The sequence below is a fragment of the Eleutherodactylus coqui genome, chromosome 1, assembly GCF_035609145.1.
Source record: "Eleutherodactylus coqui strain aEleCoq1 chromosome 1, aEleCoq1.hap1, whole genome shotgun sequence".
Classification (NCBI taxonomy): Eukaryota; Metazoa; Chordata; class Amphibia; order Anura; family Eleutherodactylidae; genus Eleutherodactylus; species Eleutherodactylus coqui.
The window spans coordinates 227,112,823-227,125,960 of NC_089837.1; the positions used below are offsets into that span (position 1 = coordinate 227,112,823).

The window sequence follows — 13,138 nt, forward strand, 5'->3', positions numbered from 1 at the left end:
TGCACAAGGATAAAGGACTTGTGATGATGTCACCGTGATGTGATCAGGGGCGGAGCTAAGAGTCGGTAACTGACATTGACAGGTGCAATCAGGCTCTGCATTTAACTCGCGCGTCACGCGTGGAAAGACTGACAAGTGGTCATTAACACTTTGATTTAGCATATTTTTCTGCTTAATGATCAGTGGCCCCTAAGTAATTTAGTCTGGAGCGCTGCATTATGGCACTATAGATTAAATTGTGTGTGGATGCATCTTCGAAATAGTTGTTCATCAGATGATTATTCAGCAGTTCTTCAACAATTAAGGCAACTTCTGTCTAAAGACACATTTAGACCTAACAATTATCGCTTAAAAGAAGGCTTTTGAGCGATAATCCTTGTCTAAATGTGCCTATATTTCAGTTTTCTGCCAAATTAAGGTTTTTTAGTTCTGTTTTTTAGTTCATCTTCCGGCAAAACCGCTGATAAGCAGGACCGCACACTGTGTGCTGTCCATAGTGCTGAATTCTCATCGAGGAGCTAGAGATTAAATTGTTTTCTCTTAGCAGCCCATGCCTGAACGATGGAGCTAATTACAGAGCTCAGGCCACCCGCTGAGTTCTGCAACAGCTCCCAGAAGGTCATTTGCATGCAAATATAGCTGATAAAGTACTAATAACAATTAGTGCCTATTAGTACTTTATGCAAAACTATCACTGATCTTTCAATCTTTTGAAAGATGATCTGTGTGGGTAAATGGGCTTTAAAGGGGTTGTCTCGAGGAAGCAGTGAATTTTTTATTTTTTTGCCCAGTCCCCCTAATTAAGCAAACATTACTAAGCCCCCCTGTAAATGACTTTTCTAGCCGGTTTGTACTTAGAGTTCCAGCGTTTCAGGAACTTATAAAAATTTCCCCAAGATGGCCGCCGGCTTTTTTCCCGTCGCTTGCTGTAGCCCGACGTGCGCGCTCCCGAGACGCTACCAGCTGTGTCTTCCTGACAACCAGACGCCCCGCAGCCGCCGACCGGACCCACCGCAGCCGCCGACCACGGCACACAGTCACCCACCGCCAGGCAGCAGGTAACCGGCGCTAGACCCCTGACAACAGACGAAGGCCCCCCCGGCCGAGCGGCCGCACCCCCCCCCCCCCCCGGCACAGCATGCGCAGCGTGCGGCACAGCATGCGCAGAAGAGCTGTAGCGGCTAGCAGGCTGAAGCGGCTCGTGCTGAGAGCAGAAGACCGGACTGCGCAAGCGCGTCTAAAAAAGCAAGCCGCCAGCGAATTTAGACGGAACCATGGAGACGAGGACGCTAGCAATGGAGCAGGTAAGTGAATAACTTCTGTATGGCTCATATTTAATGCACGATGTATATTACAAAGTGCATTAATATGGCCATACAGAAGTGTATAACCCCACTTGATTTCGCGAGACAACCCCTTTAAGACTACAGTACATACACATTGCATCTTCAACCTCTTGTCATCTAGACTGAAACCTGGATAACTCCAAAGGCTGCTATTACCATAGTAAGTGTTGGTTGTTTTAGAAGGTTTATGTTCAATTATGGTACTTTGGCTGGAAGGAATAGAATAGTCAGTAGACAGACCTGATGAAAATGTGTCCTTTTAACACAGGTCTAGCAGGTTTATACCTGGAGAGTTTTTTTACTACTGAAAAGTGCAGATACACTTTTTATTGTGATTTCTTTGCATTTTGAAAAATGCGTTAAAAGTCGAGGCAACTGAGGAGGCAATTTGTCATCATATGCTGCACAGGTCTTTATGTGGTTCCATCAGTCTATGGCTAATTCCCTTTAACATACATTTTATTCTCTGCTTAAATCTGCATCAGTAATTCTGTTTTTGCTATGTCAAACAGAAAAAAATGGAATGCTAGCCTGGGGCTGATCAGTCATAAGACTTATGCATGTACAGCACCCAGCAGTTGGGACTTTTGACTTGGCCAAGTCAAAACTTTGACTTTTTTCTTCTTTAACCATTCTTCTGTAGAACGACTTTCTTTGGGTTGTTGTCTAGCTGCATGACCCACGTTCTTTTGAGATTCAGCTAATGAACAGATGATATGTAATTTTTATTTAGAATTTGCTGGTGGTATTTAGAATGTATTGTTCCATCAATGATAGCAAGCAATTTAGGCCCAAATGCAGCAAATCGGGCCCAGACAATAATACTACAACCACTCACGGATGTTATGAGGTTTGTATGCTGTAATGTAGTGTTTTTCTATCTCCAAAGATAACTCTTTGTATTTAGGCAAATGAGCTGCATTTTGATCTACTTCATCAACAAAACCTTGTACCAGTAGCCCTCTGGCTTGTCCAGGTAATCTTTAGCAAACTGCAGATGGGCAGCAATGTTCTCTTTGCACAGCAAAGACTTTCTCCTTGCAATTTTTTCATGAACACCATTGTTGTTCAGTGTCTCCCGATGGTGGGCTCATGAACATTAACATTACCTAAAGGAGAAGGGCCTTTAGTTGCTTAGATATTACCTTGGGTTCCTTTGTGACCTCGCCTTGCTCTTGGCATGACCTTTGTTGGTTGACCACTCCTGGGAAGGGTAATAATGGTCTTAAATTTCCTCCATGTGTACATAATCTGACTGGATTGTTGAGTCCAAACACTTTAGAGATGGTTTTATAAACTTTTCCCCCATGATGAGCATCAACAACTCTTCTACTGAGGTCCTCAAATCTTATTTGTTCATGCCATACTTCATGTCCATAAACGTGTTGTGAAGATCAGACTTTGATAGATCCCTGTCCTTTAAATAAACCCATCACCCACTCGCACCTGATTGTCATCACATTGACTAAAAACACCTGACTCTAATTTCATCTTCAAATTATCTGCTAATCCTAAAGATTCCCATACCTTTGTCATACTCAGATGTGATATTAGATCCTTTCCCTCAAATAAGTGATTAAGGCTAATATTTTTGAATCCTTTATGGCTTACGTGAAAATCTAATGTAGTCTTAAGTCAAATATAAGCAGAAATATGGAAAATTGTGAAGAGTTCATGATTCAAGCACTACTTGACTTTGTTGATAACAAATGTAATCTGTTTTGTTTTATGTCTTCAAACAGGAGTGAAAATTAGCAGTTTGCTGGGTAAAAAGGGAAACCTGGAGAAACTCCAAAGTTACTGGGATGTTGGATATTATATGGGAGCTAGTATCTTAGCAAATGACCCCACAAAAGTAGTCCAGGCTGCAGAAAAACTTTTTAAGATGAAGACACCTGCATGGTAAGTTATTGTTTATATATTATGTGATCTTAAGGCCTTCACACGTTCGGCAAAGTCGCGTGATTTTGTTGCATTGCTACAAATCGCATGTATGTGAGGCCCATGCTTTCCTATGAGTTTCTTCACACATGCCATGTTTTGTAGTATGCAACAATCTAACACAAAAACCTCACAGGTCCGGCGTTATGCCCGTGACACACAAGGTTTTGAAATCCATGTTACCCTATGGAGCCTTCCTCCTTGTTGCATTCACAAAAATGCGATTTGCGTGCGGTGCGATGCAACTTTGACAGTAGAAAAATCCTACTGTCAAAGCTATAATCTAAGCCCTAGCTGCAGAAAAAAATTTCAAAAATCCTACATCACCTTAGAAGCACTCTCCGACACAGCTTCTCTCTGGGTCCCGGCACTGATTTCCTTCATCTTCTGGCCGGGGATTGAAAAATCCCCGCCTCCTGGAAGCCCTGGCTATGTTTGGCTAAGCGATTTTTTTTTTTTTTTTTTTTAATTTATTTTATAAATCTTTATTGCGGCAATGCCGTGGAAGCAGACAGTTCTGTTCCCTCTGTAGTGGACAAGCTTAGGGGTCTGGTCACTGCATTAGAAATAGAGCTGTGTGCTTTTTATGGAATTTGGCTCCATGCATGAGCACATCGGCCCAACAAACACCAGACCAGTGGGGGTCCCATGCGGCTGACACCTGTTGACCTTCTGAGGATAGGCCATTAATAGTTTATTAGTGGGCAACCTCTTTAACCAGTTCCAGACTCTTTATGGCAACACACAGTTCCCTACAGGTATGTTAAACTGACTAGTAGCCAATCCAAGTGCCTGCAGTATGCTGCCTGTATGAGGAACCATATTCTCCTCTAGAAGCATTGCTTCTAGTTAAGAGTATATGCGGCTGCGTTCCACAAGAATGATACCCTGTTCATTTTTTGATGGGTAGGCAATTCAATAATATTCAAGTCAATGTTCTTTTATAGAGACTGACCTATCAAAGCATTGAAAATAAGGTGCTGCTTGTAAATGAGTTCTTTTGTCATTGTGCAGCAGCACATAATCTAACACAGGATACCAAACATGTTTCTACTGCGCCCAGCTGCCTTCTAGTTTAGTGAATATTGTTTTTATAGAGCCTATAGTAGATGCATTTATTGCATGTTAAAATAATGTACAAATGGAGGATTTCCATTGATCCTTGTCAAGAATTAACATCTTCCAGTGCTTGCATTTTCTTCTCAAGGCATATTTTACTTCCATTGTCTGTAGTACAATTCGTTTCGCCTTCCATACCAATAATTAATTTTTTTTGTGGTCCAAATTGTATCCTACTAATGAACACATGTTTTCAAATATAACTATACATTACATATATTCAGAAGGAAAAAAATAGTTGCATTAGTGACAATGTTGGTCAGTTTGTCAATTAGATGTATTTAATCATATTTTAGGTACTCAAACTCTGTGGTGGAGACTATTCTGATTTACCAAAAATTTAAGAAACCAAATTTGGAGAAACCTGCATCTAAACAAGAACTTGTTGATTTTTGGATGGATTTTCTAGTTGAATCTACAAATAAAGATGTGTCCGTTGTGCGATTTCCAGTAAGTATAGGTCAACCAATATTTATGTGCAAGGTTTATAGATGAAGAGCAATTCATACTAATTATATGATCAAGTTTAAATACATAAGGCCTCCTGTCCACGGGGATTCTTCATTGCATTATCCGCGGGTGATAACCCGTGTGTGGGTAACACATGAAACCCTTTCCATAGGATAACTATGGAAAGCTCAGCCCAATATTGTAGATGTTGTAGCTAATGTTCAATTAACTTCTCTTTATAAGATCAGTTTTGAAAATCCAATATCAATTTTAAAGGTAAAATTAAGTAGGGAATAAAACCCCATCGCCTGCCCATTTTTTAGCTAATCCGATGATTGGTGCAATAGCTGGAAAATGTAGACCTAGCACATGATTGTTTCTGATGTGAACAGCTCTTAATATAACTTGGATTCACAACATGTTTTAACTTGGCGATCATATGAAGACAAAAGCATCAGAACTTCACTGAGATGGTGTTGTGTTTGTGAGACATTGGGCTGTCCATTACAGGTTATCGAGTTTGGACAAGCCCTTTTCGCTAGAATAGAAACAACACCTCTTTGATGACAGGGGCTTCTGATAATGGGAAGCCCTCTTCTACACTCTGCTCTTTTCATTGAGAGAAGCCACCAGCATGTTGTAATTTTCTCTGCAGAAGTTGAATATGCTATCCCTGTGTATCTGTAGCAAGCATCCCTCTGTGTATTGGCCCTCAGCTCTAGCTTCGGTCCCAAATGGGCAATACATTCTAGTAACTTAGAAAGCCATAAGGCCTTTTTTATGTGTGTTTATCAGTGCTTTTAACATTGTGTTTAGGTCTTGATCCTGGAACCTACAAAGATTTATCAGCCATCCTATCTGTCAATCAACATTGAAACTGAGGAGAAAACCATTTCTATTTGGCATGTGCTTCCTGATGATAAGGTAATCATATGGAATCAAACACTTTTGTATAAATTAGTCTTTCTGATTAAAACCTATCCAGTGCCAATTGTGTGTAATGTCATTGCATTTAAAATGGACATGAGACATAATGGATTATAAGTAACGGTCCAGTGAACAAATAGAAACTTGACTGATTAGTCAATTAATTAAAACTACTCCCAAAACACACGGGGCAACTTTCAGAAGTGCATGGACCTATATTATTTTTTGTTCCTCATGAGCGCTGTGAAAAAAATGATAAATTGCAAAAATAATTTTCAAACTCTCTTCAGATTTATAGAGTATTGCCTTGGGGTGTTTTCCCTTCACTCTTGTTATATTGTGTTGATTTCTCAAAAATGTGATCTCAGCAGAGCTCTCCCATGCATTCATTTTTGTTATTGTCTATTATTGTTTTAGAAAGGATTCCATGAGTGGAATTTCAGTGCATCTTCCATAAGAGGCGTAAGGTATGTTTTTATGCATATAAATGTGATTGAATGTGTAAAAATACCCCTACTTTTAGACTCTCACCCTTAGGCTGCAGTCAGACAAACGTATATCGGCTCGGTCTTCACCCCGAGCCGATATACGTTGTCCTCGTGTGCAGGCGGGGGGGGGGGGGAGGATGGAAGAGCCAGGAGCAGGAACTGAGCTCCCGCCCCCTCTCTGCCTCCTCTCTGCCCCTCTGCACTATTTGCAATGGGGATAGGCGGAATGGGGGCGGGGCTAATTATCGGTACTTAGCCCCGCCCCCGGCCCGCCTCTCCCCATTGCAAATAGTGCAGAGGGGCGGAGAGGAGGCAGAGGGGGCGGGAGCTTAGTTCCTGCTCCTGGCTCTTCCATTCCCCCCCCCCCCCCCCCCTGCACACGAAGACAGCGTATATCGGCTCGGGGTGAAAACCGAGCCGATATACGTTCGTCTGAATGCAGCCTCAAATGGAAGGATGCAACTAATTACTGCCACCATAATTAAATCTGTTAGGGCGTGTTCACATCAGCATTGGTGGATACCTTCGACACTTCCATTATAATGCTGGACAAAATAGAGCCGTATGCAGTGCTGTTTTTGTCCTGTAAAATGCCAGACAGAAACTGAACAGGCCCCATTCGGTTCAATCATAAGATGGATCTGTGTGACTATTGCCATTTGCCTGCTCCCATAACAGAACAGAATACAATTCACTAATGTGAATGAGCCCTAATAAATACTGAGTAAAGTTAGTTTTGAGTTATATGGTGTTTCTTGCCCCCTTTGTTCACATCCAAGCATAAATAAAAGTATTCCAGCTGATGACCTTTATCACCTACCCAATGGAAAGGGATTAAATGTCAGATTATTGGGACTCTTCTACCTAAGTGGTAGATCAGAGGACCCAATCCTATGGTGAGGAGGAGTTTTCATGGAGAGGTAGTTGAGCATGAACACTGCCACTTCATACTATGTTAGTTTCTTACATAAACATAAAGAGCAAATGTTCTCGTGTATGGCTCTTGGAATGTAAGGATGGAAAATGAAACAAAATAATAGCTTGGTCACTAAAGCCCAAAGAGGCCACATGTACAAGAGGGTAATTTACAGGACAACCGTCATTAGCTTCATGCTGTCTTAGACCTCCACATTATAGAGTTTTTAAAGTTTTAAAGTTATAAACTTTTAAAAATCCCCCCAATTGTGCCATACTTATAATAAAATCTAAATTATTTCCCCCGGGTGGTGAACACTGTCAGAAAAAAATAAATAAATAACGCCAGAATTAACCTTTTTTGGTCACCCTGTCTTCAAGAAATGAATATAATAAAAAGAGATTAAAAAGTCGTATGTACTCCAGAATGGTACCAATGGAAGCTACAGAACGTCCTGCAAAAATGAGGCCCTCACACAAATATGTCAACAAAAAAATAGTTATAGTTGTCAGAAGATGGCGACAGAAAAGAATGTAAAAAATTTAAATATCTTTGAAAAAAATAAAGTACAGCAAAAAAAAACCTATAAATTTGGTATCGTAGTAATCGCGCTGACCCATAGAATATAGTTATCTCATTTTTGTTGGTTTGTACACTGTAGAAACAAGAGGCACCCAAAGATGGCAGAATTTCGCTTTTTTTCCCATTAGAAGTCTTTCAGTATATTATATGGTACATTAAATAGTACCGCTGAAAAATACAACTCATCCCGCAAAAAAGCAAGTCCTCAGACATCTATGTGAATGGATAAATAAAAGCGTTATGATTTTTTTAAATGGGAGGAGGAAAAAACGAAAATGGGGGGGAAAAGCAAGGGCCATGTCCTTAAGCGGTTAAAAAGCCATCATAAAAGAGATGAGAGTCTTGGGGGTGCTTCCCACTGACTTCTCCTTTCCCAGATCAGCTAGATTTCCTGGTCTTCCTATACACAGCTATGGAGAGACCTGTCAATGCAGCCAATCCGTATGGAAGGCGACCCCCATAATTCCTCTCCCTGTTCCCAGATGTTTTTTTAAACTTTTCTCTGAAACATCACATACTTTCAGAATAAAACATACATCTCTGCAATATGGGTATCTGACTGGACTTGATGAGGCCCGTGATCCAGGCAGCAAGAAGCTAGTGAGGAGTTCCCCTACAGAGATCAGGGCAGCCACAGGGAAATCTGTTCCTCATGGCTTCCATATACAGACAAACCTCTAGTTTCGTTGTCTTCTGCTTTCACTGGTTTCCAGTTTCGCCCTTTTTACAAGTTAGAATTTCGCCTCTAGTTTCCTTGATTGCTTCTAGTTCCGCTCTGCTGATGCAGCCCACAGATGCTCCAATCATAGCCATTCATAGATTGTTCCAATCACAGCCACTCATGCATGATTGGCTGTGATTGGAGCATCCAGCACTGGCTGCGATTGACTGAGCAGGCTGCCACTCAGCCAATCAGAACAGTCTCTTGCAGGAGGCGGAGGATTTCAATCCGTCACTAGCAAGATGCTTTGCCGGCTTGACAAGTGCCCAGCAGCCTGTTCGAGAGAGCGGCCCCCAGGACAACGACGCCCCCTACAAAGTAAGTATTGATTTTTTTTTTTTCTCTCAGGTAGTGTAGCTAGGGCATTTAGCGCTGCTGGCATTTTCGGCAACTCTGAAACCGCTACCCAGTCATTTCAATGGGCGACGCAGGGCCAAAAACGGCCAAAGGTAAAACAGGCATCGCTGAACAGCTCCATTGAAATGAATGGAAGCGTTGTACAGCGTTTAGCGCAGCACTAAACGCTAAACAAGAATGTGGTTTGGTGTGTTTTTTTTGGAATGTCTAGAATGAAGTCATCGGATTTACATTGATTCCTATGGAAATAATTGCCTCGAGTTTCATTGGTTTTAAGTTTGGCCCATTGCTTTCGGACGGATTACCAATGAAATTAGAGGTTTGACTGTAAATGTTTTACAGGCTATGTCAATTTCATTTTGAAATTGAAATTAATTGTAATTGTTTTGGGTTATAGTGTTTATTTCATCATAAGTTTCTTTCCTCTGTAACCATCCCTTCCTTTACATGGGAGCTTAGACATATTGTAAGGGAATGAGATCACCCAGAATATGCAGCCAATATATCCCTTTGCTCATCGGGCTCATTGTGTATTTGTGTCTTGTCTGGTTTCAAAAGTTATTATAAAAACATTAATATTTCTAGTCTCTGATTGGAGACTTCAATAAGTAATGCATATGTCTATACATGTGTGCCCTGTGGTGCAATGTATCTGGCAATTGTGCCATTTCTTTTTATGATCTTGTTAAAAACTTACCGTAAATATCAATTAAAACTTACCATTTTGACATTGAAAAGTTTGAGACTTGCGCAAATGTTTGCAGTTATTGAGACTTTATTGCTCAGGTTGCTTCTATGTAAAATTGACTCATAATTTAAACAATATTTATGTAAATCTAAAATTGTTTTCTGACACAATCTCTCTCTCTCAGCATTTCAAAGTTTGAAGAAAGGTGCTGTTTTCTGTATGTGCTGCACAACTCTGATGACTTCCAGCTCTACTTCTGTACAGAACTTCACTGTAAAAAGTATGTACAATATTTCTATTGTACTGAGCATATTGTTGAAGATATAGGCCAGGAAGTATTCTTAATGTATATCTCTGACACATGCTGCACAGAGCCATAAGGCCCATTTAGGCACAACGATTATCGGTCAAAATTCGCTCAAAAGCCGTCTTTTGAGCGATAATCATTGTGTCTATCTGCACTGACATCGTGCAGTTTTCGTTAAGTCATCGCTGATCTTTCAGCATGCTGAAACATCAGTGATAAGTTATCAGGAATTCACAGCGGGATACAGCTGATACTATTGTTTCAGCTGTATCCCGCTCCCTGATGACAGGCGGGTTATGAAAAACAAAGCTGTCCAGCGCTGTTCTCCATACCCTGCTTGGAGCGCTCGGCTGTATAACAGCCAAGCACTTCAAGCAGAAAACAGCTGGATGCAGAAGACAAGTGAGGCCACCCAGCTTGTCTTCTGCATCCTCCGCTCAGAGTGCTCAGCTGTATAACAGCGGGTCGCTCCGAGCGGCGAACAGCTGGATACAGAAGACAAGCAGTCCCGCTTGTCTTCACCATCCCCCGTTCGGAGCACAAGGTGATCGCTCAACACTTGAGCAATCACCTTACGCTGTAAATGGATACAATGATTCTCGTTTAAAAGACATCTTTTGAGCAATCGTTGTGTCTCAATGGGCCTTAAAGGTAGTCATACACAATAGATGAATGTCTGCTGAACCTGTCAACTATCTAATGTGTATGGGAGGTGACGAGACTCTCCATTCTTTCGCAAGACATTTGCTGTCAAATGATCGGGTAGTTTGAGTTCAACATACTCAATCCTTTTGTTCTAAAGGAAAGATCAGCTGTTAACAGAGTTGTCTGGCAGCAATCTATTCCCCTCTCCCTATTGCTAACACATGTATGCTTGGCAGTAGGGGGAGTTGGAAGGAATAGCTGTCTAACAAACAATCAATCGACAGACAGCTACTATAGCTAATGTATATAGCTAGCATTATCTCAACTTCAATATGCCATTTAATTGCTTCTACTTACTTAATGATAAATGTCTTGTGTATCAAAAGCACTTTTATATATGCAAGTTTACATTTTCTTTAATAACTATGTATAAATGTTTCTTTATATTGCTTTTTTCATTGGGAATATTTTTTATCTATTTTGATTGGATGTCACTATTTTTTTTTTCTCCTTTTTAGGTTCTTTGATATGGTGAATAGCATCACTGAAGACCAAGGTAAAAACACTGATGAAGTGGACTGTGATGGAGATTCCCTAGAAGTAAGTGCACTGCTGTCTTGCACACTGTTAGAGAGTGTTCCCACAGTGGTTTTAACTATGTTGTGGGGTTCGGTCATGGGTGCCGAAAACAGCATTGTGACAGAACCATTATACGGGAATTAACTGAATCATCCTGTGTCTTAAGTGAAACAGACACCAATTTGGTGTCTGTTTGACAGGGTTTCCATTCATTTCTGTTATGTTATTTGGTGAATACAATGGCGTAGTCCACTATAGTATTGTATAAACCAAATATAACCCAAATCCATTTTAAACCCCCTCAAACGGACATGGTGTGCATGCTTCGCAACGCTGATGTCATCCTTGGCTATGTAATATCTAGAATATGAGAGCGTTCCTAGACTGCATGGATTTGACTCTATGGTTGTTATATCATGTATATTAAAAAAAAAGAATGCCAAATATGAGACGATAGAGTGAACATTCCATAAAATTCTGTTTATTCAATGATCTTGTAGTCTTTGTTACATTCAAATTACTTTTTATTATACACTATGGACAATCTATTGGATATACCCAAATTGATGTATTGGTTTCTGTATGAATCAACAAATGTAACTGTGTAAATGCACATTACAGTATTCATAGAACCAGGTTGAGGAAAAAGTTGGGAAGGTGGTGTTGTTTTATTTTTTTTATTGAGATCGTGGGGTTGTGTACTACTTGTTGACATTTGTCGCAAATAAAAAATAACAAAGCTATCATCACCAGCCTTACTGTTTTGGTGGTCTCCAGGATTTGTCTACATGACTGGAGCAATGTGTCCTTATATCCTACATGGCTACTGTAGCCAATTGGTGACCTCAAGATTATCATTCCATTTACGGTTGAGGCTAGTGATTGACTGCAACAGTCACTTAGATATGCTGGCATATCTCTGCTTGAAATCTCAAAGCCATGGGGTGGCATCTGTTGAGCTGCACGGGTTTCGAACCATTGAGTATACCACATTTAGTGCCCTCACAATTTTTTTCATTTTTGACAACCTGTTTAGGCATTCTAATTTGTCATTTTTTTCTTTCATAGTTTGATTATGAATATGATGAAAATGGCGACCGAGTGGTGTTGGGAAAAGGTACACATGGAGTGGTTTATGCAGGACGTGACCTCAGTAACCAAGTCAGGATAGCTATTAAGGAGGTGCCGGAGAGGGACAGTAGGTATGTTGCTTACCATGAAGGAAAAAAATCTGATAGTAAAAATACAAGGTGCAGGGGACAATAGGAGATTATGTTGGAGGAGAGCCAGCAGTCACACTGTATATTAATCTGAATGTAAATAGTTTATTTCCCTTACTTGTACCCACTGTAGGATTTAACTTTTCATTCTAGCTGTTTGGCAAATGTTTTTTTCTCTCATACATATTGCAAATTTGTCATCAGAATATGTCCTATTTCAGGACAGCGTAATATCCTAAAAATTCTGTTCGGCTATTATACAAAATGGGATAGAAACGCTATCTTTTCTCCGTAGGGAGTGCACCTAACAAGAAAATATAGCGTTTCTGACCCCCATCCCAGGCCCCTCACTAGCAAAGCCAGACTCCTACTGTACACTAATGAAGGGCAAAAAACCTGAAACAGCTGTCTGTACATGGAGTCTGGCTTTGCCTTTAATTCTCAGTCATTGTTACAAGGCTTGTATAAAGAGTCTAACTTCGGCTTAAAGGAATGCTGCCTTCCAATAGGTGGTGCTGTGGAGATGATATTCCATCTCCCTTATTTACAAAATGGGATAAAAACATCTATCCAACAGCTAAAAAAACATTCAGCAAACTCATAAGTATGATTTTCTCTGATCTTGAGCCCAGCACTTCCTCATTAATAATTGACAGCTGCTGATGTATCTGCCTGTATACACAATGGCTGTCAATTATTGGTGAAGGGGTGAGGGAACGGACGCCTGGCTTATGGCTCGCTGTATTCTTCCTTAGTGGCTATTTTACAAGCTGTATTTTGTTGCATTTGGTATAACAGCCCATGCTATTATGTTGTCCTAACACATTAGGTTATGTTTAACCCCTTCCCGCT

At 40.6% G+C, this 13,138-nt stretch overlaps 1 protein-coding gene across 1 annotated transcript in view; it reads left to right on the forward strand.

Annotated features, from left to right (window-relative positions):
- MAP3K5 (mitogen-activated protein kinase kinase kinase 5) overlaps window positions 1-13,138 on the forward strand; it is a 143,652-nt gene that overhangs the window by 72,143 nt on the left and 58,371 nt on the right. The window contains exons 9-15 of the mRNA XM_066606130.1: window positions 3,089-3,248; window positions 4,703-4,856; window positions 5,673-5,780; window positions 6,201-6,250; window positions 9,720-9,815; window positions 11,006-11,087; window positions 12,135-12,268. Coding sequence (XP_066462227.1) covers window positions 3,089-3,248; window positions 4,703-4,856; window positions 5,673-5,780; window positions 6,201-6,250; window positions 9,720-9,815; window positions 11,006-11,087; window positions 12,135-12,268 — 784 coding nt within the window. The remainder of the gene's footprint in view (window positions 1-3,088; window positions 3,249-4,702; window positions 4,857-5,672; window positions 5,781-6,200; window positions 6,251-9,719; window positions 9,816-11,005; window positions 11,088-12,134; window positions 12,269-13,138) is intronic.